The 22,130-nt window shown below is 49.0% G+C and overlaps 2 protein-coding genes and 1 long non-coding RNA gene across 5 annotated transcripts in view; 1 reads left to right on the forward strand and 2 right to left on the reverse strand.

The window, feature by feature from the left end:
• Positions 1 to 2,485, reverse strand: part of BARD1 (BRCA1 associated RING domain 1) — a 41,797-nt gene extending 39,312 nt beyond the window's left edge. For both annotated transcript variants that reach the window (XM_027637508.1, XM_027637507.1), the window contains exons 1-2: positions 2,318 to 2,485; positions 2,160 to 2,216 (exon numbers count right to left, since the gene is read on the reverse strand). In XM_027637508.1, coding sequence (XP_027493309.1) covers positions 2,160 to 2,216; positions 2,318 to 2,472 — 212 coding nt within the window. In that variant the 5' untranslated portion in view covers positions 2,473 to 2,485. The remainder of the gene's footprint in view (positions 1 to 2,159; positions 2,217 to 2,317) is intronic.
• A 1,081-nt stretch (positions 2,486 to 3,566) lies between these two features.
• Positions 3,567 to 16,176, forward strand: LOC113944086. 2 transcript variants are annotated; one of them, XR_003526573.1, is made up of 4 exons: positions 3,567 to 9,899; positions 11,871 to 12,130; positions 12,251 to 12,394; positions 12,982 to 16,176. It is a non-coding gene; the product is annotated as an uncharacterized LOC113944086 (long non-coding RNA). The 2 variants fall into 2 exon arrangements; XR_003526574.1 differs by having other exon boundaries at positions 12,251 to 12,386.
• A 365-nt stretch (positions 16,177 to 16,541) lies between these two features.
• ABCA12 (ATP binding cassette subfamily A member 12) overlaps positions 16,542 to 22,130 on the reverse strand; it is an 83,157-nt gene continuing 77,568 nt past the window's right edge. Inside the window, exons 52-55 of the mRNA XM_027636456.1 lie at positions 21,933 to 22,025; positions 21,371 to 21,476; positions 19,484 to 19,621; positions 16,542 to 18,305 (exon numbers count right to left, since the gene is read on the reverse strand). Of these exons, the coding sequence (XP_027492257.1) occupies positions 18,186 to 18,305; positions 19,484 to 19,621; positions 21,371 to 21,476; positions 21,933 to 22,025 (457 nt within the window). The 3' untranslated portion in view covers positions 16,542 to 18,185. The remainder of the gene's footprint in view (positions 18,306 to 19,483; positions 19,622 to 21,370; positions 21,477 to 21,932; positions 22,026 to 22,130) is intronic.

Here is a 22,130-nt window from a genome sequence, read left to right on the forward strand (position 1 = left end):
CAACATTGCTTAAGTAATTCTAGCTGTTGGGGCTTTATAGTTAGTGGATAATGACTGAGGCTAACCTGGTAGAGCTATGCAAAACTCCAGAAACTGATCTTAATAAATATCCCTGTCCATAATAAAACCGTGCTGAGGGAGAACCAGTTCTATTATGTGTGACCTGATTACTGCAGTTCATTAGTTTCACATATTTCACTTCATCTATCAGCAGCCAGCTCTGGCCATCCACCCTGCTCCTTCCCAGCTGTATCAATAAATGTTTGGCTTGGGCAGTGGATCAGAATCACTTCACGTCAAAATACTGCAGAGTGGACCCATGCCCTACATAATTTGCTTCTAAACAAATTAATCTAAATTTCCTTAGGTTTATTTAAAAAAATAGCAGCTATCAGAGACTCGGTCATCAAAGGACACATCAAATTGCTGCTAAAAGGTCAGGCATACAAAAGAGAAGAGATTAGGTATAACAATAACTCAGATAATAGCAAATGGACTCCTTCATCTGGAGCAAGAAATAGCTGCTAATGAGTGCTTAAGACTCCTCTTAGCTATTCTTTCCAGCCTCACCAATACAAACTGCATTGTCTTCTGATCTTCAAAAACAAAACCACAAGGCCTTAGACAACCAACAGCTAAACAATTACATTTATTAAGCCACACAATCATGTTTATAAGTAACCTGTAGGAGCTTCTGGGGGTTATTTTACCAAGTAATCTGTAGACAGGTCATATAAAGGAAATAAATAAGAAAAAAAATTCCTCCAGACAGCAGAATCACAGAATGGCTTGGGTTGGAAGGGACCTTAAAGACCAGCTGGTTCCACACCCCTGCCATGGCCTTGAACACTTCCAGGGGTGGGGCAGCCACAGCTCCTCTGGGCAACCTGTGCCAGGACCTCACCACCATCACAGGGAAGAATTTTTTCCTAACATCTACTTTTTGCCAATTTGAAGCCATTGCCCCTTGTCCTGTCACTACATGCCTTTGTAAAAAGTCCCTCTTCAAGAATCTCCTACAGCAGTTAATGGCCACAGCTGGGAAAGAGCACACATGTCTGGAGAGAAATAAATCATATTGCATCTTTTAATACATCCATATCGGGGAGGAGACACTGATAGCATCTGTCCCATAATCAATTACTCCTTAAAAAGCAAGAAAATATTTTATTTGCACTTCACCCTTCAGGCCTCCAGCACTGTAAGCTCCAATGAGAAAAGTGCAGCTGAATACAGGGAGTGGATACACATCCATGAGGGAGGAAGGGTTTTCCTCTGCTTTTACTGACATAGTGATTACAGTGTCAAGAGGCAAAGCTGAATATCTAGACTGGCTTACAAGCAGAGGTTAGAAGGTATTTATCCTCTCCACTGTAACAAATATATTTTATCAGGCTTCTCACACCTCTGCTGTGCAGAGAAACTGTTCAAGATATACCATTGACCTTTTAACTCCCCGTGTCTGCATTTGCATGCTGTGAAGAGCAGTGACATACAGGGCAGCCAAAAGGTTCCACCACCAAATGTGATTCTGGGGCACAAACATTTCAGACTCTCCCTGTACTGACGAAGCAGCGAGTTGTCCTAAAACAGGCCAAGCGACCACCACCTCCTCAGAAGTGCCTTGTACCAGAATGTTTCCAACATAACTCCGGTTTTTTTTTTAAGCACTCGGATTATTTAACAAACTGTAAGCAGAGGTAATCCTGCTATCCTAACGTGTTCGGACGGGCAGGAATACAGGAGGAGCTGCAGCGGCAGATCTGAAGGGGCGATGTCATCAGCACAGGAGGCCAGAGCAAGGGCAAGCAGCACTCACTCCCGGTAGAGCAAAACCCCCTTGGAAACAGGGAACATCTTTCCAGGCTGCTCTTTTTTTGTTTGCAATGAGGAGAGGAGGAGCAAGGAGTTAAGAGATTATGAGAAGTTGTTTCGCAGTTCTAACCCCACTACAGGTGGACAATCCCCTCCATCAGACTGAGGGCTCCCTTCACACCAGGCCAGCATCCTGAAGCCTAAACCAACACTCTGGCAGGGGACCCACAGGAGGGCGGCAGCTCCCGCCTTTCTCTCCCCCTCAGCCCCCCGAAAGGGCCAGGAAGCCCCGCCGGTGCCACCTCCGGGCCCCGTGCCCACAGCACGGCGGCCCCGGTACTTACAGGCAGAAGACGTGCTCGCACTGCCCCAGGGACACGGGCTGCCGCAGGACGCCGGCGCTGTGGGCACAGGAGGGAGAAACACGGCACTTTTAACACGCGCGGCCTCACGGCAAGAACCGCAGGGGAAGGGGGAGAAGGGAAAGGGGGTCACCCATTACCAGCGGGAGCAGCTCAGCGCCCTCTCCAGCCGCCCCAGCGCGGCGCGGGTGCGGGACCAAGGCTGCCCGGGGGACGCCATGGGGGGGTCGACAGTGCGCAGGTGACCGTCTGGGGCCGGCTGGTTGCCCGAGCGGCCGCGCAGCGCCTCCCTCATCGCTCCCCTGCCCTCAGCCCTGCCCTTCCCACCGCGCTTCCCGCCGCCGCTCTGAATTCCCCGCCCGCCGCCACCGCGCAGGCGCGGGAGCCACGCGCGCGCGCGCGCGCTCACCGCCCCCCGGCGCTTCCCGCGCTCCGCGAGCGGGGCGGGGCCGCCCTGAGGGGAGGGAAAGGGCGGGGGGGGGGAGAAACCCGGGGCACGGTCATAGAGTCACGGTCAGTTAGCTTGGAAAAGACCTCTGAGGTCATGTGAGTCCAGCCTGTGACCCGACACCACCATGGCAACTAGACCGTGGCACTGAGTGCTGTGGCACGGGATCCGGAGAGTGCCACATCCGGCGTTTCCTTAAATACCTCCAGGGATGGTGAGTCCACCACTTGCCTGGGCAGCCCATTCCAATGTCTAGTCTCCTTTTCTGTGAAGAAATGCTTTCTGATGTCCAGGCTGAACGAGTCCGTTTCCCCTTGCCCTGTCCCTGGGAGCAGAGCCCGCACTCCCCCCGGCTCCACCCTCCTGTCAGGGAGTTGCAGAGAGCAGGAAGGTCCTCCCTGAGCCTCCTTTTCTCCAGGCTGAGCCCCCCCAGCTCCCTCAGCTGCTCTTCACAAGACGTGTGCTCCAGACCCTTCCCCAACTCCATTGCCCTTCTCTGGACACGCTCCAGCCCCTCAATGTCCTTCCTGAATGAGGGGCCCAGAACTGAACGCAGCACTCGCGGTGTGGCCTCGGCAGTGCCCAGCACGGGGGGACAATCACTGCCCTGGTCCTGCTGACCACGCTACAGGCCAGGTGCCATTGGCTTTCTTGACCACCTGGGCATACACTGGCTTATATTTGGCTGCTGTTGACCAGCACCCCCAGGTCCTTTGCCTCTGGGCTGTTTCCAGCCCCCCTTCCCCCAGCCTGTAGCACTGCAGGGGGTTGTTGTGGCCAAACTATTGGACCTGGCATTGAATCCTGTTGAACCTCACGCCATTGGTCTTGGCCCATCTAGATACCACAATAGCACCCAAATCAATCAAATACCCTACGTCTTTCCGGTGTTTGTGTATTTGTAACACATCTAACACACTATAAATATCTCCTACCCAAAGGAGACCTTAGACAGGTGGGTGGACACGGCATGGTGGGGCTGAGGGCATCCACCCCTCATGCCTGGCACCCAGACAAGGCAGGGTGTCTTCCCCTGTGCCGATGCCTTTCTGCCTTGAATTTAAAAAATTCATTTTCTTCTCTCTCTTCTACCCATTCCCCTGCTTCAGTCTAACAGAAATACCTCACCAGTCACTGTTATTTCAGATTGCCAGAGTAGTTTTTCCCTCAGCCTGTGTTTCCTGCAGCACCTCAGGGTTCAGCCCAATCTCCCACTTTTTACAGGTTTCTGTTTTTTAGGCGGTACCTCCACACACACAGCCCCTGCCATCCCTCTACAGCGTAATTACTGGAGCACATAAAGCAGTTATAGCAGGAATTTATCACTTTCAGGTAGAAATACTCCTGGCCAAGTAAAAGATAGAGCAGGAATGCCAGGAGCGATTTATAACGGGCTTACTGACATTTCACGTGGAGAAGCTCCGTCAGTGAATAAGCATCAAGCTATAAATCTCAGAGAAAACATGATTAAAGCAAGCAAGTTATTCTTTGAGGGAACTTCATCATAAAAGGATGTGGTGGTGTGGAGCCACAAAATTTGGTTGGTGACAGTTGTAGAAAACAGCCGTCAGAGCAGCATCCCAGCTTTACCTTATCTAGAGAGAAGGACTTCTACTTAAATGAGTGTTAAATCAGGGCTGAAAGTATTTCTTAATAAACTATTAATGTCTTCCAAGAAGGAGGTTCTCCAGTTTTCAGGTGTCAAACTCCTCTGCTTTGGTACTTTGTTCCCTCTGTGGCTCCTAAACACTGGGAATGGTTTGAATTGGGATTTTTATTTTTTTTTTTTTGCTTTATTTAGAGAAGGGTAAATCTTTGTTACTAATATTAGCCAGAGATGCAGGGAGATGAGCACTACACAGGATGCAGAATTGTGAAATCTCTCAGCTCCATTGATCTGAGAATATTTGTCATCTGGGGCAAGCTGACACTTGACAGGGTGAAGCACCGTCACGCTGATTTGAAAGATGGCATTTTCAGCCTTTATTATCAATGTCATCATATCTCCTAACCTGCTTGACCCCAGAAAACACTGTCTCAGCTTTCTCTGCATCCATGGTAACTCCCAATCCTTATCCATGAGAAGGGAAACAGTGGAGAGTCCTAAACAACAGCCTGTCCCTTACAGTGATGCTGTCCTTGCAGAATCCGAGCCGGAGGGGGATGGATACAGGCGTCCCCATCCTCACACGTCTCGTTTCCCTGGCACGGAGAGGAGGGCTGTTTGTTGTCATCGACAGCACGGGAGCTGCATCAGTGCGCTTGGATCCAGCTGTGAAAAGTGTGGCTGTGTCTCTGTAACAGCCTGTTGTTTCCTGGTGCTCAGGGAACCCCCCGCTGCGTTAATAGCACGGCGCAGTGTCCCCCTTGCTAATGGCCCGTCATCCCGGGACCGGCGGGATCTCTGCCGCCCGGGGAAGCGGCTCTGCGGAAAGGAGCAACAGCCGCCGAGGCGAGCGTGGAAGTACAACAACACCAAAGGAAAATCACACCTTGTGAGAGACACATGTAGCTGCCAGATGCTCCCAGATCTGTTTCTGGCAGGATCTGACTGCAGCGAGCTGCTACAGAGCACAGCACCATCCTTGACTATCCTGGGGGAGGGAAAGGGGCAGGCAGACATGCCCTGGGCCTGCTCTACCCAAAGGGGAGCTTGTCCCCAGGCCCTGCAAGGCGGGGGAGTGGCACATTCCTGGTGCCTCTTCCCACCCTATGTGCATGCACCAAAACACCGGGATGCAGGAGAGGGATGACAGCAAGGGCCAGAGCTGAACAGGGCACCCTCACTTCTTTCCTTGGGTTGCAGAGGATGAAGCTGGGACAGGAACCTGCTCCCTCATATTGACAAAACCAGGATAAACTCACAAAATAAGCTAAATGAGTCATTTTTTCCCTTAAAAATAAACAGTTACCAGATGCAACCTTTACATCCTCTTGCTTGGCTGTTGTGTGCTCATCTTGTGCTCCAAAATCCCAACTCCCAGCATCTCCTAGGGCATGGGAGATACTGAAAGATGGCAAAAGGCCTCGCTGCTGAGATGAAACTTTAATGCGATTTGAAGCATTCAGAGCAGGTTACAAACAACACTTGATCCACAGATCTCTTGAGTCAACCTGGCATTTATGTTCACAAAATATGAGATGCCAATATATACTGTATAGGACAGTAAACCAGATAAGTGCCTCATCTTCCTTCCCTCCAGCTGAAATATGTTTAGTGTCTCTCCCAATAAATCCACGTGTGCACGCACAGCCTCCATTGTGCTGAGACATTATGTGGGAATTTACAAACATTTACAGCTAAGTTAAACTGAGCCAAAGCACTGCCCTGGGCAGCCTGAAGCTAACAAATACTTGTGTTCGAGAAAGATGTAAAAGTCACGAGTGATTCATTCTCCTTAATTTCATAAAGGTTAAGGAGTTGGTGCTCTCGGAAATCTAGGAAACGTCTTCCTCTGCAGTGAATTACTGCTACCAGTTGGACAGTCAGGAGCGAAAAAAATGATGCAGGGAACAGAGGGAAGCAAGAAATACATCTCTAAATTTGGTTTATGCAGTATTTAAAGTACAACTAAAGCCATTCCAGGCAGTATAAGGCCCACACACTTTGAAATAAATTCGTTGCATGACAGAAAGCCAGTAAAGCGGTTTCGGCAGTGGTGTGATATAGTGAGACAGCGGCGTTGGGCACGTGCATGAATCAGCTCCGTGCCCCGCTGAGGCAACGATCATCTCCGCCGTGCTAAACTGTTAATGTGATTTTCAAACAATGCCGAGCTTCACAGCAAAACCCACGCTGAAGGATGGGCTGGGCTCGGCGGCTGACGGGGAAGGTAAAACATCCTCGTCTACCTCGTGCTTCGTCTCAAAGTGCTGCCCATCTGGTAAAGACCTTTTTATGTAAATACACCGGTACCTGATATTTTATTCATTTAGCGAAGTTCCCCAGCTGTTTTTCAACAAATATACAATTATTACGTGATTCATCATGTAATGGGAAGGAGCGAGAGCAGAGGGAGGCGGTTCCATAGAGTCTCACAAGTCAGCTGTTTTCCTGGGGATTAAAAGAGCCCCCCTGGGAAGAGGGGGTCCCTCTCCTCCCATCCACCTGAATGCAGAGCACACCCTGGGACCACCCCACCAGCAAAGGGTGCTCAGCTCTGACATGCTGAGCGGCCACCGCAAGTGACAGAATGGATCCGCTTCATCAGAAGACTGGAAAAAAAATGGGAAGAGGAACAGCCTCATGCTTTGAATTCCCTCTTTCCCCAAGCGTCTGAATCAAAGCCTTTAACAGGCTTAGTTTGCTGCTCGTGCCGCCCCTCTGAGCCCAATTTTGCTGTGCGCCCGCGGCCCTGAGAGCTCACCGTGGTCGCAGAGGCATCGTGGGCTGCAGCACTGACTTGAAAGACACGGAGCTGCTGAGACCATTTGGTGCAGTAATTGGCTACAGCCATTAGACTAGCAAGTTTTAGTATTTCAAATATTGAGGGATTTGATCCCCAAAAGGAAATAATAATAATAATAATAAAAAAGTCTGTTACACTTTCAGACTAAGCAGCGCAGTCAGCATTGCATTACATGGCATTAAATTATTCGTTGAGCCTCAGTAGCAGGAACATCTGCTGGTGTTAGACATGGCATTTTTAATTAAAAGCAGCGGCAGAGAAGCCTGTGGTTCATTGGTTCTGCTTTCAGCGTGCGAATTGCTGAATCCAAAGGGCACTTGTACAAAAGATTTGGTCAGAGCACAAGCTCTGGACCCAGCGCTGCAGAAGCGCGAGTGGAAAAGCAGCTGAGGTGACAGGTAATTTACAGCTGCACCTGCTGGGCCCATCAACCAGCAGGGGACCTCTGAGAACGGCCACGTGGGTCAAAACTGCAGGGGATTTTACAAAATTGAGACTTCCCTTCTGATTTTACCAGAAAAGGGGTTTCCTGGAGAAAGGCAAATAACAGAGAACAGCAAAGCAGGAAAGAAAACTGTGCCCAGCTGGGGACCACTTTCACACCTTTGCTTCAGCAGCTGCTGGTGCTTCCCTGCTCCAGTGCTGGGCTGCATGGATGGATGGCACAGACCCTCCATATCAAGCAGTGCCCCCCAGGAGATTTACCTACCAAAGGAATAAAGGCTTGAACAAGGAATAATTTCCATCCCCCATCAGCTGCCCTCCCAGACATCTCGTCCTAAGTATGCCAAGGCAGACCAAAAATCAGGCCTGGGCAAAAATCAGGCATTTGAGCATGGCTGGAAAATGCCCAAAGCCCCCAGCAGCATGGATACATCCAAGGCAGAGCCAACCACAAAAAGGCCTTCTCACCCTCTTCCACCTCCCACTGCCCCAAGGCAGTCCCACAAGACTGGGTCATCGCTAGGCAGTCTGCTCTGACAGGGCTCAGCCTTCCTGTAGTAAAACCTGAATTAAAACGTGTGCCAACTGTCAGGTCTCAGCTCAGCTCGGCGGATGGGCAGAGCTGAGGAGCAGGGAGAGGTTCCTGTCCCAGGGTCCGGGTGCAGAAGCGTCAGCCCCACGGACACGCGCTGCTGCCTCCCTGCAGGCACAGAGGGGACGGGATTTCCCTCGAGGAGCCCTGCAGATGGTGTTTGTTTGCTCAGCCACGGTAGAAAAGGAAAATATTTGGTGCAATCTGCTAGCAGACAGAGACAGACATATGGTCGGTGCGAGGCGAGCGTGGATGCTCAGGAAAACACAGTCAGAGCTCTGCAGAGGCTTTTAGATGTTGGATTGACCCTGAGTTGAGTGGGATGCAAGTCCAGGGAAACCTCTGAAGAACCTGGGTGAGTGTTTTGTGCAGTGGCTGCTGTGGCTAGAACCCTCATATTAGCCCCACTCTAATTAGTCTTATTATACTATCCCTATTGTACTAGAGTTATTATAATTAACCCAATTTTAATTTATGCAAACCTCAGCTCTGGCTCAACACTTAGAGAAATTCTCCCTGGTTTGATGTCTGTTCATCTGGCACACACAAAACACAGGTTAAAAACAACAGAGCCAATTAAAGGCAATTACTTGCACTTTTGGACCCAGTGGAGTCAGGATGCAGGTGCAACGTTGCTTTTGTTCTTTACCTGGGACTTATGAGCCTGTTGTTAAATGTATCACTGCAGCTTCAAGCCTGTGGGAAATCTTTGGGCCGGCCCAAAAAATAACATTCTTTTTATTTGCCTTGCAGTTACATTTTAAAAATGCAAACCCCTGATTGTTCTGATCTCTGTTTCCCAGATATCAAGGCCTCTTTCTTAATCAGGACACATCTCCAGCTAAAGCAGCACTGGTGACCTCCATGGGGTTGGTCAGGGATCTCCGCATCCTGAGTCAAGCCTCAGCACCTCCAGCTTCATCAGGATAAAACAGATTCCCAGGACTGCGGGGAGAAATTTGCTGTGACTTCTTAACAGCAAACCTGCCCCACTTTAAAGAATTCAAGTTATTTTGGGGGGTAGAATGGGCCCCCTAACTATGCCTGAGTGCTCGAGGGCAGAGACAGCTGCTGTGCCTGAGCACTGAGATGAGGATCCCTGTGGGGTGAAGTTCTGTTGTCACCACACTTAGAAATGATCTGTGGAGAGGGATGGGGCCATGTCTCCAGCTCTGACATGAGCTCCACACCCAGAACACCTGGTATGGTCATACTGGTGCCTCCCCCGGTCTTGCTCTGGTGCATGAGGATCTCAACCCCACCTTTTAGCTTCAACAAAGCCAAATTAAGGGGAAAAAATAATATATCAGCAAGGAGTACAGCTGGCATTTCTGGAGAATGTGAAAAGTGTGGTTAATGCTCCCTTAATATAAATTAAAATGCTCCTTCCCTGTTAAGCCTTCCTTCCAAAGGCAGGGGCAGAGGGCTCCAGCATCCCACAAAACCCATGCCTCACACTTCTTAAAACTGAAAGCCAGAGCTGAGCTGCAAATAAAAGAAGTAAGGAAGTCCGTGAGGTTACTGCAGTGATACATGGAGGCAGGGCAGTTTCTGGGAAGGGCCCTGCAGAGGGGCTGGAGGAAGGGCTGGGGGCAGTGCACAGAGATGCCCCTCTGAAATGTGTCCCAGAGCTCCTGGTCTTGCTTCTCCCTTCGGTGCCAACTCACTGTGTCATCACAAGACAGATTTTTCTGGGCTGCAGCTTGGCCTGAACCTTTGGAAATCTCTCATGTGCAGAGCTCCCAGAGCATTTTCCTGACTTGCTTACTAACTGGAGGAAACTTAAGGAACAAAAACCACGGCACATCTATATGTGTTTACAAGTAAAGGTATGTATTTTGTAAATAGGTAAGGATACTCTCCTTTCCATACTAATCCATACTAAATCCAAATTAACATGATAGCAGCTCCGGGTGATTTATGTTGTTATAATAAATAACAGCAACCGTGTGCCGCTTAGCTGATGATTAATGATCCTTATTTACAGTGTGTTCAGCTCAAGTCTGCAGGTTACACTTGCAAACATCAAAGGAGAGTTCAGCTTTCCTTTTCTCCTGCATTTTGAGGCCCTGCTGTAAATCCCAGACGAGCTGCCTTGACGGCTGTGTTTTAATCCACAAATAGGATTGCTATAAACTGCCAAAGAAACACCACTCTGACCTGACAGCCACGGGGCAGTTTCCCTTTGGCTGGGGGCAGATCTGGCTGCTCCAGCCTCTGCAGGGAAGGGTGCTGGAACTGGTGGCTGTGGATGCCATCACAGCCTCCCCTCCAAGTTATCAGGCTCTGTCACTCCAACGTACCATGGTGTGAGCACCAACCCCTGTGTTTGTGCTCTGATTTCCCTGTAATCCCTCCAAGGGAAGTGGGATGCTTTCTGATACCAGCAGCTCCCCTCCCAGAGCCAGTGCACAGCCCCAGCCCTGCACCCATCCTGCCCCATCCTGCTGCAGGGACCACTCAGCCCTGAGCTGCCCAAGCCCAACAGGCTCCTTTTTCCTGCCCCACTCTGCAAACAGGCCCATGGGGATGGCAAAGCCCAGTGGCACAGACCCTCCTGTTTTCATTAGATGCATGCTGAGCACCTCTGAATGTCACAGCCTGGGTGGATGGAAAAACAGCTTCCCATTTCCTAAGGTGATTTCAAGAACTTGTATAACCACCAGGGCTGGTGTGCTCCCTTACATAGCCCAAGCGAGCTCACCCCGTGATTTCTGCTTGAGCCAGAACTCAGAAACGCCAGAGGGGGTGGGAGGGAAGTACAGCACAGCAGCTTTGATTTATCAGGCTGATGAGTAATAAGGAAACTTAGCTTCTCCCATTTACCTTGGCAGGAGAAGGGGTGCTATATTGTTCAGAGGGACACTGTGTTAGTGTCATATGTGAGCTGGTTTCAAGCCCTGAAATCACCCCTGTAGGATATTCACAGGGGAAAAATAACCCCTATAACATCTAGACTCTCCAAGGGAGCTGTGAATGTTTTTTGCTCTCACAAGTCAGGTCTGAAGCCCCACTGACACCCAATAATTACATTTTTCTGTGTGGTGGCAGAATTATGTCATTCTGGCACATGGGATTTCTGGAATGGTTGCAATATGAACTCGATGTGAAGCTGCATGCCTTGGCTCTGCTGCCTCCATTGTCAGGAAAGGCAGGGCAGCAGGCATGGAGCAAACCATCCCATTCTTCCTCCTGACCACAGCTGAGCCTTCTCGAACATCTCTGTCCCTGCAGGTATCTGGGGGCCCAGCTCCGGCACATTAAGGACCTTTGGAGGTTGCACAGTCTTGCAACTGGTTTTCAGCCCAAATCCTCCCAGTGAAGGTCCCTGTTGCTTAAATGTTGTGGTGTTCCCTAATCCTGCTCGATTTCACACATCCCAGTTTGTAATGCATCCCTGGGGAACAGGAGGCTCCCTCAGACAGAGCACCAGGGTAGTTCGTAACAAACATACAAGCTTTGCCTTTGCTACCATCCACTGATGCATGGCAAAGAGCTGATTATAGGGGAAAAAAGCCACTTGTGAGTCTGTAATGAGGGTGGTCAAATGCTGAAGGTGCAGAAAGCAGGTTAAAGGAGAGGCCTCACTGCCCATGTGAGGGAGGAGACCCGTACAGCCACTCCAGTATGTTCACACAGAGGGTTATCGCAGCATGAAGCACCAGCCCGTGAATAAACGCTCCCTTTGCGGCTCTGCCCTCCTTGGAGAGGCTTTGATAATTCCTAGGGAGGCTCTGAGGGCTCATAAAAAAAATGAATAAGGAAGTGAGCCTGAGCAATCGCTCTGTTCCTCTTTACAGCAAGCCTGGAGCTGCCCCTGCCTGGCTGCTCAGGTACGGCGTCGATTTCCCGGGTTCCTGGAGCAGAACGGATTCAGCGGCTCCGCAGCCTGGTTTGCAGTGATGGATGGGAATGATTATCATTGTTAATCTCACTAAGCCTGTGGCTCAACTTTTGAGGGTGCTTAAAGGAACACTTGAGGAGGAGCATGTGAAGATGTGTGGAGCACCTGCTCCTGTACCCCTGTCAGTATTGACCTGAGGGCACCATCTGGTGCAAGGTGACATGATTTTGCATTAAAATTGGGTCCCAGGGATTATTGACACACACCAGCCCTCAGGCTTGGTGCTACAATGGGCAAAGGAGAGTCTCCTTCAGCTTTGTTTACTCTCTTTGACAGGATTTTAAACAGGAATAGTTCAGAGCAGCCAGACTGTAGGCTTCGACAGACTTGGACTAAGGCTCCAAATAAGGACCACACTCCTGAGTCACACCCACTGGCTGCTTTGGAGGTGGTGTTATGCTCAAGGCTACAGGTGGGAAGGTATTTTTAGTTCTACCTCACAAAACTCCCTGGAGATGGCTGAGGGACACCTAGAAGTGCTCTGGTGTTTCTGGCAATTCTTAATATTTGCATTGTTAGTGTTTTAATGAGTTTTCTTATCAAAGTCAACTTCAGCTTCCCCAGTTCCTCAGAGCAGGGTATGTTCAGACACTGCAAGAGGGAAACCTCATATACAAAAAATTGGGAAGAACTCTTATTTTTAGAAGCATCTGGATATTAATTGCTTTCCAGAAACTGTCTGCTAGAGACAATTGCTCTCACAAAGCTGAAAATGGTTTCTCTATTTCTCCTCTGCCTTGCTCCTAGTCCAGGGGCTTCTCTTCCCCAGAGGGGGAGCAGGTCACTTGTGTTGGTGGAAACCCAGGCATAACTCCTCTGGAGCCCCCATGGATGTGGGTCACCAGGCAGGCCTCATCTCTGTGCTGGTGGTCCTCTCGGCACATGTCTGCACTGGTGTAATTAAAGGTGCTCTACTAATTGGATGTGCAACCCTAAGGGAACTCCTTTAATTGCATTTCAGTCTGGTTGGTATAATTTTAATTTCAATTCATTGCTGTCTTGCACAGGAATAACCCAGCTGGGTCTGGTTATGGAGAGGCAGATCATCCCACTTCCTCCTCCCCATCACACGCTGGATGTGCCTCCATTTGGCTCTGGCTGTGAAGGAGCAGCACACACTGAAGCAGAGGGCTGGATAAAACCCCTTCAGCTGGCAGCTGGGACACAGAGAGGAGAGGGCTGGGAGCTCACCCTGACCTGCTAAGGGAGACAAGAGCCTCGATGATAACCGTGTCTTCACTTGGATTTTATCTCATGTGTGTTACCATAAATTCTGTCATGCCCTTCCTGTTCCTTTCTTTGGAGTCAGTGAAGACCTGAGCTCTTTCTAAGAGACAATTCATTTCCACCCAACATGCTGGTCTAGTGAAAGACTCTGCTTAATCTGGAGGCTGGGGTAGAGGGTGGGATTGTTGCTTTGAGCCTCCCAGCTTGTGGGAGCACTGCCATTTCCTGCTCTCACTTCCCAGCACAGGGCCCTCACCACTGCTCTCCCTGGCAATGGCCTCTTTCCAACAGTGTCTTCCAGCAGCCATCAGCACTGAACTGGGGGCTGCATGCCCAGGAACCAAGCACTGGGGAGCAGTGGCTGGTTTCAAGCGTTGCTCCGTGGGTTGCAAGCACAAGTATCTGTTTCCTCCATCCTGAGCTCCATGTGGCCGCTGTAACTCTCCCATTTTGGCACGTGCCAGCGTGTGGGAGCTGCAGGATTGTAACATGGTGTGGGACAGGCTCCGGTCCCAAAATACTGATACCCCTTGGGGTGGTTTTGTGCAGCTTCCCCCCTGCCACAGATATTTTGAGGAGCCTGGTCTGGCCCAAAATGGGCTGCACTCCCTCTGCTGCTCCCGAGCACCGTGGGGCTGATCGTCCTCCCTCATACTAGCACCGTGGATGCAAGTGCTGGGATGAACAGAGCCAACAGCACACGCTGGCTGTGCCCCTTACTAATGTTGTTCTTACTATTTTAGTGCCATCTTCCTTCTTTCCACCCTCTCCCTGAACAACTAAATTAATTAGAGTGGGTTTTTTTATTTAAATACTGTCATGGAATAATAATCCTAGTGAATTCAATTTTTGTTTTGTCATTCCCCACTGCTTCTTTTCTCTGTTGTGCTCTCTTTTAATATGCTGCTGATACTTTGTTATAGCTATGCAAGATCACAGCTGTTGTCTGAAAAAAAAAAGAGAGTAAAATCATGTTATGTGCTGTTGCCATCCAAAACCCATTTTTCTTCCTCCAGCAGCTCACAAAATAACCCTTCCCCTATTAAGTGCAGAGGCATACATTTTTCTTGGCTTGTAAAAAGCTAGAAAGTCTCATAGCAGATTCAGTGAAGCTGCAGCAGTGGAAGGAAGTCAAAGTTCCCACAACAGGCGGGGGCACATTCTGAGCCTATTACGAGCTTGGATTCTGCAAATTCTGGATCCGAGCAGCGACTCCACAGAGGCAGCAGGTCTGTGGGCACCACCAGCTCCTGTACTTTACACTGAGTTTTGTTTACCTGGATGTGTTAATTTGACCTGTAAACATGTCTTCTGAAAGGACCCAGTAACAAAACCACTCCTGCAGCTCTCATGAAAGGACAAAAAGAATCCCATTAGACCCTGAATTTATATTTACAGTATTTTGCTTAACATTGGCCCTTCTGGACAGCTTTCCTCGGCCCTGCCAGGCCCTCTCTGACCCTTTGAAGTCAACCCTCGGTGGCCACTGGCATCGAGACCAAAGCTAAGCCAGGATCAAGCTGTAGAAGCACCGTGCTTCATCAACAAGCACAAAGCCGTAAATGAAGGAGAGCCAGGATGGAGATTTGAGTCGTTGTCTCCAAGTCCACAGTTCCAATTACAAAACCGACTTCAATCAGCCTCACAACGCACACAACCAGTCCTGAAATTCCTCCTTGACTCCCTGACCCTGTTCAGTGCCTGCACTGCCTACACCTCATGTCTGTAACGTGTCAGAGCAGTTCTAAATGAAGCTCAGGTGAGGCTCGTGCTGTTCCATTTAACACACAGGGGCTGTGTGACCGCTCTGGCAGGGCTTGCCCCAGCACTGCTGCCTCTAACAAGGGTTATGAGAGTGGCTGAGGTGAAATTGCATCAAAGGAGTGAGATGAAAAGCTTGTTTCCCCCTGGACTGCAGCTCGTGGAGAGGAGCCGTGCCGTGGTACACAGAGCGCTGCTGGGTCAGTGTTCAGCAGTCTCACCTCCCTGCCCAGGCCAGAGGGAGGAGGGAGCTTGTTGGCTACTTGGGTTTTTTTGGAAAGCAGAGTTATGTAAAGCAAAAATTTCTGAGGGGATCCAGAGAGGACTGACAACAAGGGGCACCTGCCGTGACACCCCCAGGGGAAGATGACAGTGAGTGCCAAAGACAGGGGAGTGACCCGTCCTTCCCGGGCCATGCACAGCCTGCTCACAGCCCTCAGACACATCCTCAGCAGCTGCCTTTTAGTCCAGGCTCCGCATTCCTCACCACCCCTGGAACCACAATGGGCCCTGCTCAGGGAGACAAGAGGTGATGAGAAGCCTGCAGCTGGTGTGCAGAGGCAGGATAGTATCAGCTTGGATGTGTTTTGCCTCAGAACTGAGGCTGGAGCGTGTCCCACACCTGAAAGGGACAGGATGAATCTGAGGCTCTGCAGGGAACAGGGATGTTTGTAATGTGGCACAAAAGGTAATTCAGCCCCTGGTGGCGTGATATACAACCACCTTGCCAGATGCTTCAACCCCCCAAACAGTTGTAAGTGCTTCTCCATGGGCCGCAGTTAAATTCCCTCCAGGATGTAAACTTGGGCTTGTTTGGACCAATACCTACAGACTTGATTGCAACAGCAGATGGTTTATTTCTACCTGCAAGTGAGAACGGGGAGTGTATATCACGGCCCTGACACATTTCACATGGAACAGATGTTTCTATTAATGCCAGAATTGGGTGGAAATTCAAAGGATGCTTTTTGCTTTTTTTTCCCCCCTCAAAACTATTTTACTCAATTAAATTGCAACTTGCTGAAGTATTCCAATGAATCACTTCCCCCTTTTTTTTTTTTTGTTTGATTAGTAGGCTCTAAAGGGACAAAAGAATAGCTTTGTATCAGTCTCCCTCAATTACATGTAAAGTACATCTGGACAGAGTCTGAAGATCCATCTTTCACTGGCAGTTGCAAAGCCATCGACATAATAAAATAATACTCTGATTGGTATTACAAGGCTGCATTTAAATCATTGGCATTCATGCTCTGAGTCCTTTGCAGGGAGCACAAGCCCTCCATTAGAGAAAAGCTTAATTTTATACTGTGATCTGTGTAAGATATGCAATGAAAATGAGAAAAAAGAGCCTTTGCAGAGCTGGAGACATAATAATAGAAGCTACAATGGATGTCTGGGCAGCTTTTTCAGTTACTTATAAACTGCAGGTGTCAAATGCATTCTGGAAAGAAGCTGAATCCCAGTTTTAATTACAGTCAGCAGGTTGAGGCATAATTCAAGGCTTGACAATACCTTCAATCCATAATAAAACTCCTCCTGCTATCAGTAAGAAGTTTATACCAAGGAGAATTCGTGACCTCCTTGCAGCAACTAAACCCTGAACATCAGTATCCCACTGTAAAATCTTGAATCCCTTGATACTGAAAGTATCTATTCCTTCAAAAGGCATCAATAGGAGCTGAACTAGTCAAACTGCTCTGATGATCAGAGTGAGAAAGATGTGCCATTGCAGCTTTCATCAAAGGTTCCTTCGGCTCAAATTAGTTTTGGGGGAAAAATAAAAAGGAAAGAGAAAACACCTGGCTGGAATTGTGTGGGTGAACCCAGGTAAGTTGTATGGGCCACCCCAGGTCTCACAAGGTAAGGCTTTATCTGCAATCTCTTTCATGAGCAACAGCAAGTTTATTGAGCTCAGAGTTTAAGTTCATTATGTGCCTGAATAGCACCACGTACACCAATGCCCTGACCCAAACCCGAGTCTTTGAGGCCTTATGCTGATACATATAATAAAGAATCATATTCAACTACTCCATCTATTAATGATTCTGGGGGGGAGGAAGCAGGATGTGCGTGCTGGTGTGCTGAACTCAGCTGCTGGGGGCTGCTGCTCATAGGGAGGCAGAGGATTCATTGAAAGCCAGCAGGCAGAGCCTTTGAAGCAGAAGCTAATGATGCCTTATTATGTGGGAAAACACAGCTCTGGAGTCATGGGGGCAGCCACCACGTAGGGTTGAGGAAGAAGGTCACTGGAGAGGACACAGAAAGGCAGAGCTGCTGGGAGATGGAGGTTTTCTGAAATAGGGAAGTGCTTGCTGCCTTTAGTGTGCTCAGGGAAACACAGTCTTGGAAAGCAAACTCCTTCATGTCAGAGAAGAGTTCCAAGACACCTGCCCTGTGCCATTCCTCAGCTGTGGCAGAGCAGCCCTGAACACCAGCCCAAAGGAGAAAAGGGCTCGTGGGGGAATGAACTTCCACTGGGTACCAAGAGCTAGGAACTGCCTGGCACCAGAGGAGTTACTTGAGGAGTTACACAGAGCTGGAATAAACTACAGGAATAAACGAAAACCACTGGAAGCACTGAATTTTAAAATAGCTGTATTTGTGCTGACGTAACCCACACATACAGATAAGCTCTATGTCATTACCAAAGATGGCCCCCATCAATGGCATTTGCAGCTCTCAGTACACAACACCTATGTCCTCACAGCTCCCCTGGCAGGCAGGGCAAGGCCACAAGCCCCTTCTCACCAGCAGGGAACCTGTCAAACCTGAGGGACTTTGGCATGGTCACCCTGGAAGTCTGTTGCTGAGCAAGGAGCGGAGTGTGGGCTTTCCTCTGCAGCTGGGGGCTGCTCTTTGGTCAAACACCCTGCACTGCCAACAGCTCCTCTGCTCCATCACAGCCATTTCTGCTGTAAGCAAACAGCCACGAGCAGTGGGTGATGTCATCTAAGTCCTCACAGGCATTACAGTGATCACAAAACAAGAACTGGGGGGAAAAGAACCTGTGGAAAGACCAATCTGATTTGTAACCAAGTGCCAGTCTCAAATGCCTACCATGTTCCTAGTTACAAATTAAGTGCATAAAAAAAAGAAAGTACTTTAAGAAAATGGGACTGTTTCACCCCCACCATCCCAGAATCACAGAAAACAGGGTTAGAAGAACCCTGAGGGGCTGCCAGGTCTTTTCCCAGGTTTTATGATCCTGTGTGGTTGGGTCCCCTCAATAGATGGAGCTTATGGTGCTCGCTTGGCTACTTGTGTCAGAGCTGTCCACTGTCACATCAGGACCCGTGTCTGCGCCATCAGGATCCTCTTGATCTTTAGCAAAGTTGATGAAAACCTGGAATTTCAAAGGAAAACACTCAGTCTGTGACAGCATAAATAATTTATAATATGAATGAATATGAAAAAGGATTGGCTGTTCATTTGACTGTGAGCCTGGAGAGCATGCTTCACGCTGGATTTGAGAATTGCAAATGTTGGTCTTCCATGGGCTAATGTAAATAAATGGATGCACATTCCTGTACTGCTGAATCGACACCCAGGATGCAAAGGCAGACATTCCTGCATGAAGCCTAATTGTCCTGCAGCTCAGGTTCCAGCAGTGCCAGCGAGGTAATACCCTTGTGGAGGCTCCTTTCGATCACACGGTAACACAGTCCCATCATTGCTTTATAAACCCGTCTGTCTGTGTGTGATTGACATCTGTGCACACGCAACTGCAGAGTGCAGAGAGGGGTGTCTACAGTCGCTCCTACAGTCTTCCTTTGAACAGTATCGAATTCGTACACTAAGAATTCTTACTAGAACACTACCTGCAATCACATTTGCATATTCACAAATCCAAGCTGCCATCCCACAAAACTTGGGGCTTCCTGCGTTTTGCCCGCCCGTTTCTCTCGCAGCCACTGCCCCCTATTACACCAACACTGAGGAACTTCCCCCAGATCACTGTGCCACAGTCCATAGGACTACAGGGCTGCTCCTCTCTCTGACACAAACCTAGTATTTCAGGTGCTGATATGCAACAGGATAGTCCTTGTGGCATCCCTACAGCTGATGTGCTTCCTGCAAGATTTTGGTGCCAGCGGGAATGTTCTTCCAAGGGAAAATGGAAAGGACTTAACCACAAAGTTAAGTCTGGAGTAATGCTAAATGAACTTACAAACCAAAGAGTGAAACTAAGCAAATTTCCAGGACTGGTGGCAAGCCTAGCCCTGGACTCAGGAGTGATTCATAATCCTGCCCTTCATCCAAACCCACGAGGCTGCTGAAATCAGCAGTGATAGAGAGAAGAACAGATCCTTTATGCTACGGGCAGCTTTCCGTGTGCATTTTCCTCACGCCAGCACAGGTACCTGGAGGCAGTAGTACTGATAAAGTACCCCCAGGAGGAATATAGATGGAAATCCCTTTCAAAATGTAGTCTATTGTGTGCAGCAGTCCATTATGTGTAACCATCAGTCTGCTCCCCTGTTGGCAGTTTTAAATGGATGGTCACACATTTTAATTCCTTACCTCCTCTAACGTCGTCTGGCTCACAGAGAAGTGCCTGATATTGAAGGCTGCTTTGCTGCCTTCCAGGAGATCAAATATATTTGCTACGCCTCCTGCAGAGACTGGAACGTGATACTCCACCATGTTGAAATGCCGATCCTGTGGGAACAGGAATGACGGGGTAACGTGAAGAGCCAACAGATCTGATGGACCATGGGAGAATCAAGGGGCAGGGGGTATCCTGTGGTATTGACCAGTGTTTCCCCATTGGGAGTTTCTGTGGGTTCTGTGGCTGGGAGAGGACAACTAAGCCCCAAAGCTGGAAGCTCCAGGGTGGCCATAGCATTTTCCAGCTCCAAGTGAGCCATTTTGATTAATGTAGAATCATAGAATCATAGAATCGATTGGGTTGGAAAAGACCTCTGAGATCATCGAGTCCAACCCTTGGTCCAAATCCAGTCCATTTACTAGATCATGGCACTCAGTGCCACGTCCAATCTGTGTTTAAAAATCTCCAGGGATGGTGAATCCACCACCTCTCTGGGCAGCCCATTCCAATGCCTGATTACTCTCTCTGTAAAGAATTTTCTCCTGATATCCAACTTAAATTTCCCCTGGCGGAGCTTAAGCCCATGCCCCCTTGTCCTATTGCTGAGGGCCTGAGAGAAGAGCCCAACCCCCACCTGGCTGGAACTTCCCTTCAGGTAGTTATAGACGGTGATGAGGTCACCTCTGAGCCTCCTCTTCTCCAGGCTAAACAACCCCAGCTCCCTCAGCCTCTCCCCACAGGACTTATGCTCCAGTCCCTTCACCAGCCTTGTTGCTCTTCTCTGGACCCGCTCCAGCACCTCAATATCCTTCCTGAACTGAGGGGCCCAGAGCTGTACACAATACTCAAGGTGTGGCCGCACCAACGCAGAGTACAGGGGAAGGATCACTTCCCTGCTCCTGCTGGCCACGCTATTTTTGATACAGGACAAGATCCCATTGGCCTTCTTGGCCACCTGGGCACACTGTTGGCTCATGTTGAGCTTCCTGTCAATTAGTACCCCCAGGTCCCTTTCTGCCTGGCTGCTTTCCAGCCACTCTGTGCCCAGCCTGTAGCGCTGCAGGGGGTTGTTGTGGCCAAAGTGCAGGACCCGGCACTTGGCTTTATTGAACTTCATCCCATTGGAATCAGCCCATCTCTCAAGTCTATCCAGATCCCTCTGCAGAGCCCTCCTGCCTTCCAGCAGGTCGACACTCCCTCCCAATTTGGTGTCATCAGCAAATTTGCTGATGATGGACTCAATCCCCTCATCTAAATCATCAATAAAGATGTTAAACAGGACTGGACCCAACACAGACCCCTGGGGAACACCACTAGTGACTGGCCGCCAGCTGGATGCAGCTCCATTCACCAGCACTCTCTGGGCCCGACCCTCCAGCCAGCTCCTAATCCAGGAGAGGATGCACTTGTCCAAGCCATGGGCTACCAGCTTTTCCAGGAGTATATTATGGGAGACAGTGTCAAAGGCCTTGCTGAAGAGATTGGGTTAGGGACAAGGGATGGGATTTGTGGCTGAGTTAATCTGGTTCTACAGTTACTCAGTTACTGGAAGCACCTGACCATCTCATTACCCACTGAACCTGAAGTGGGTCTCCACGCAGGCCAGGCATCTATGGGACCATCCCTGGGGCAGCTGCCTTTACAGGATCACTGCAGCTGTTTGGCTGATGTTATTTAAGCCACCAAGGAAGTGGAGTGCTCCAGCCCCTGGACCGTGTAGCTGACAGCAGTGGCAAGTGTGACCCTGAGGGCACAGGTCCATGTGCACCGTATGTTACAAGGTGTCCATCTTGCAAGATCCTCTTGGTTAATTTGAAGGGATTTTGAAGGCCTCTCCAGAAAGCACTTGTCCTGCTTACCTTCAGGCACGTGTTTGGAAAGTGTGACTTCATGAACTCTGTCAGCATCTCAGTGCAAACTGTGTTGCTGTTTAAGTGCATCTTCACAGTGAATCCTCTTCCAAACCTAGAGGAAAAAGTAAATCACAATTAACAGTGTAGAGAAGAGAAAGAGATAAAGAAAATCCTCTGAGACTTCTTGCATGGCCTCTTTGGGGAAATCTAATCCAGGCAGAGTACAACTTGAATGGGGTCAGGGTTGTTAACCTGGAGTGAAACTTAATAAGAAGCCAAGCTATTGTTAGAATTAATAAAATAAATGTTCAACTCTCATATGCATTTCACATTTGCAGCAGTGAACTGATTACTTTGGGGGACAAATTTCTGGGAAGAAAGGCTGTGAGAGAAAAGAAAATGCATTAGTTAACAAAGAATTTCAATGGTGCAGTAAGAAACGTAAACCAGAAAATGTCATTATTTTGATGTCCTGTTAACACAGGTCTCATGTTCTGAGCCCTAAAAGCTGTAGGTCAGTAATTCCATACATGGTTCACCAAAAGTGAAATAGGTACATTTTACTGACCTGCTCTTGATGTGCTGCAAAGAGCCAATGCACTGGAAACTCCCATTCACCATGATAGCCAGCCTGGTACAGAGGGCTTCACACTCTTCCATGCTGGAAAACCAACCCAGAAACTCCAGTAAGTCATTGAGAAGGTATAAAAAAAATGGTTGTTTTAGTAATCAGAGAACATGACTGTTCTTCCCTAAAGTATTGTGA

This window comes from Corapipo altera, unplaced genomic scaffold (genome assembly GCF_003945725.1).
Source record: "Corapipo altera isolate COAL_440 unplaced genomic scaffold, ASM394572v1 45, whole genome shotgun sequence".
Lineage (NCBI taxonomy): Eukaryota > Metazoa > Chordata > Aves > Passeriformes > Pipridae > Corapipo > Corapipo altera.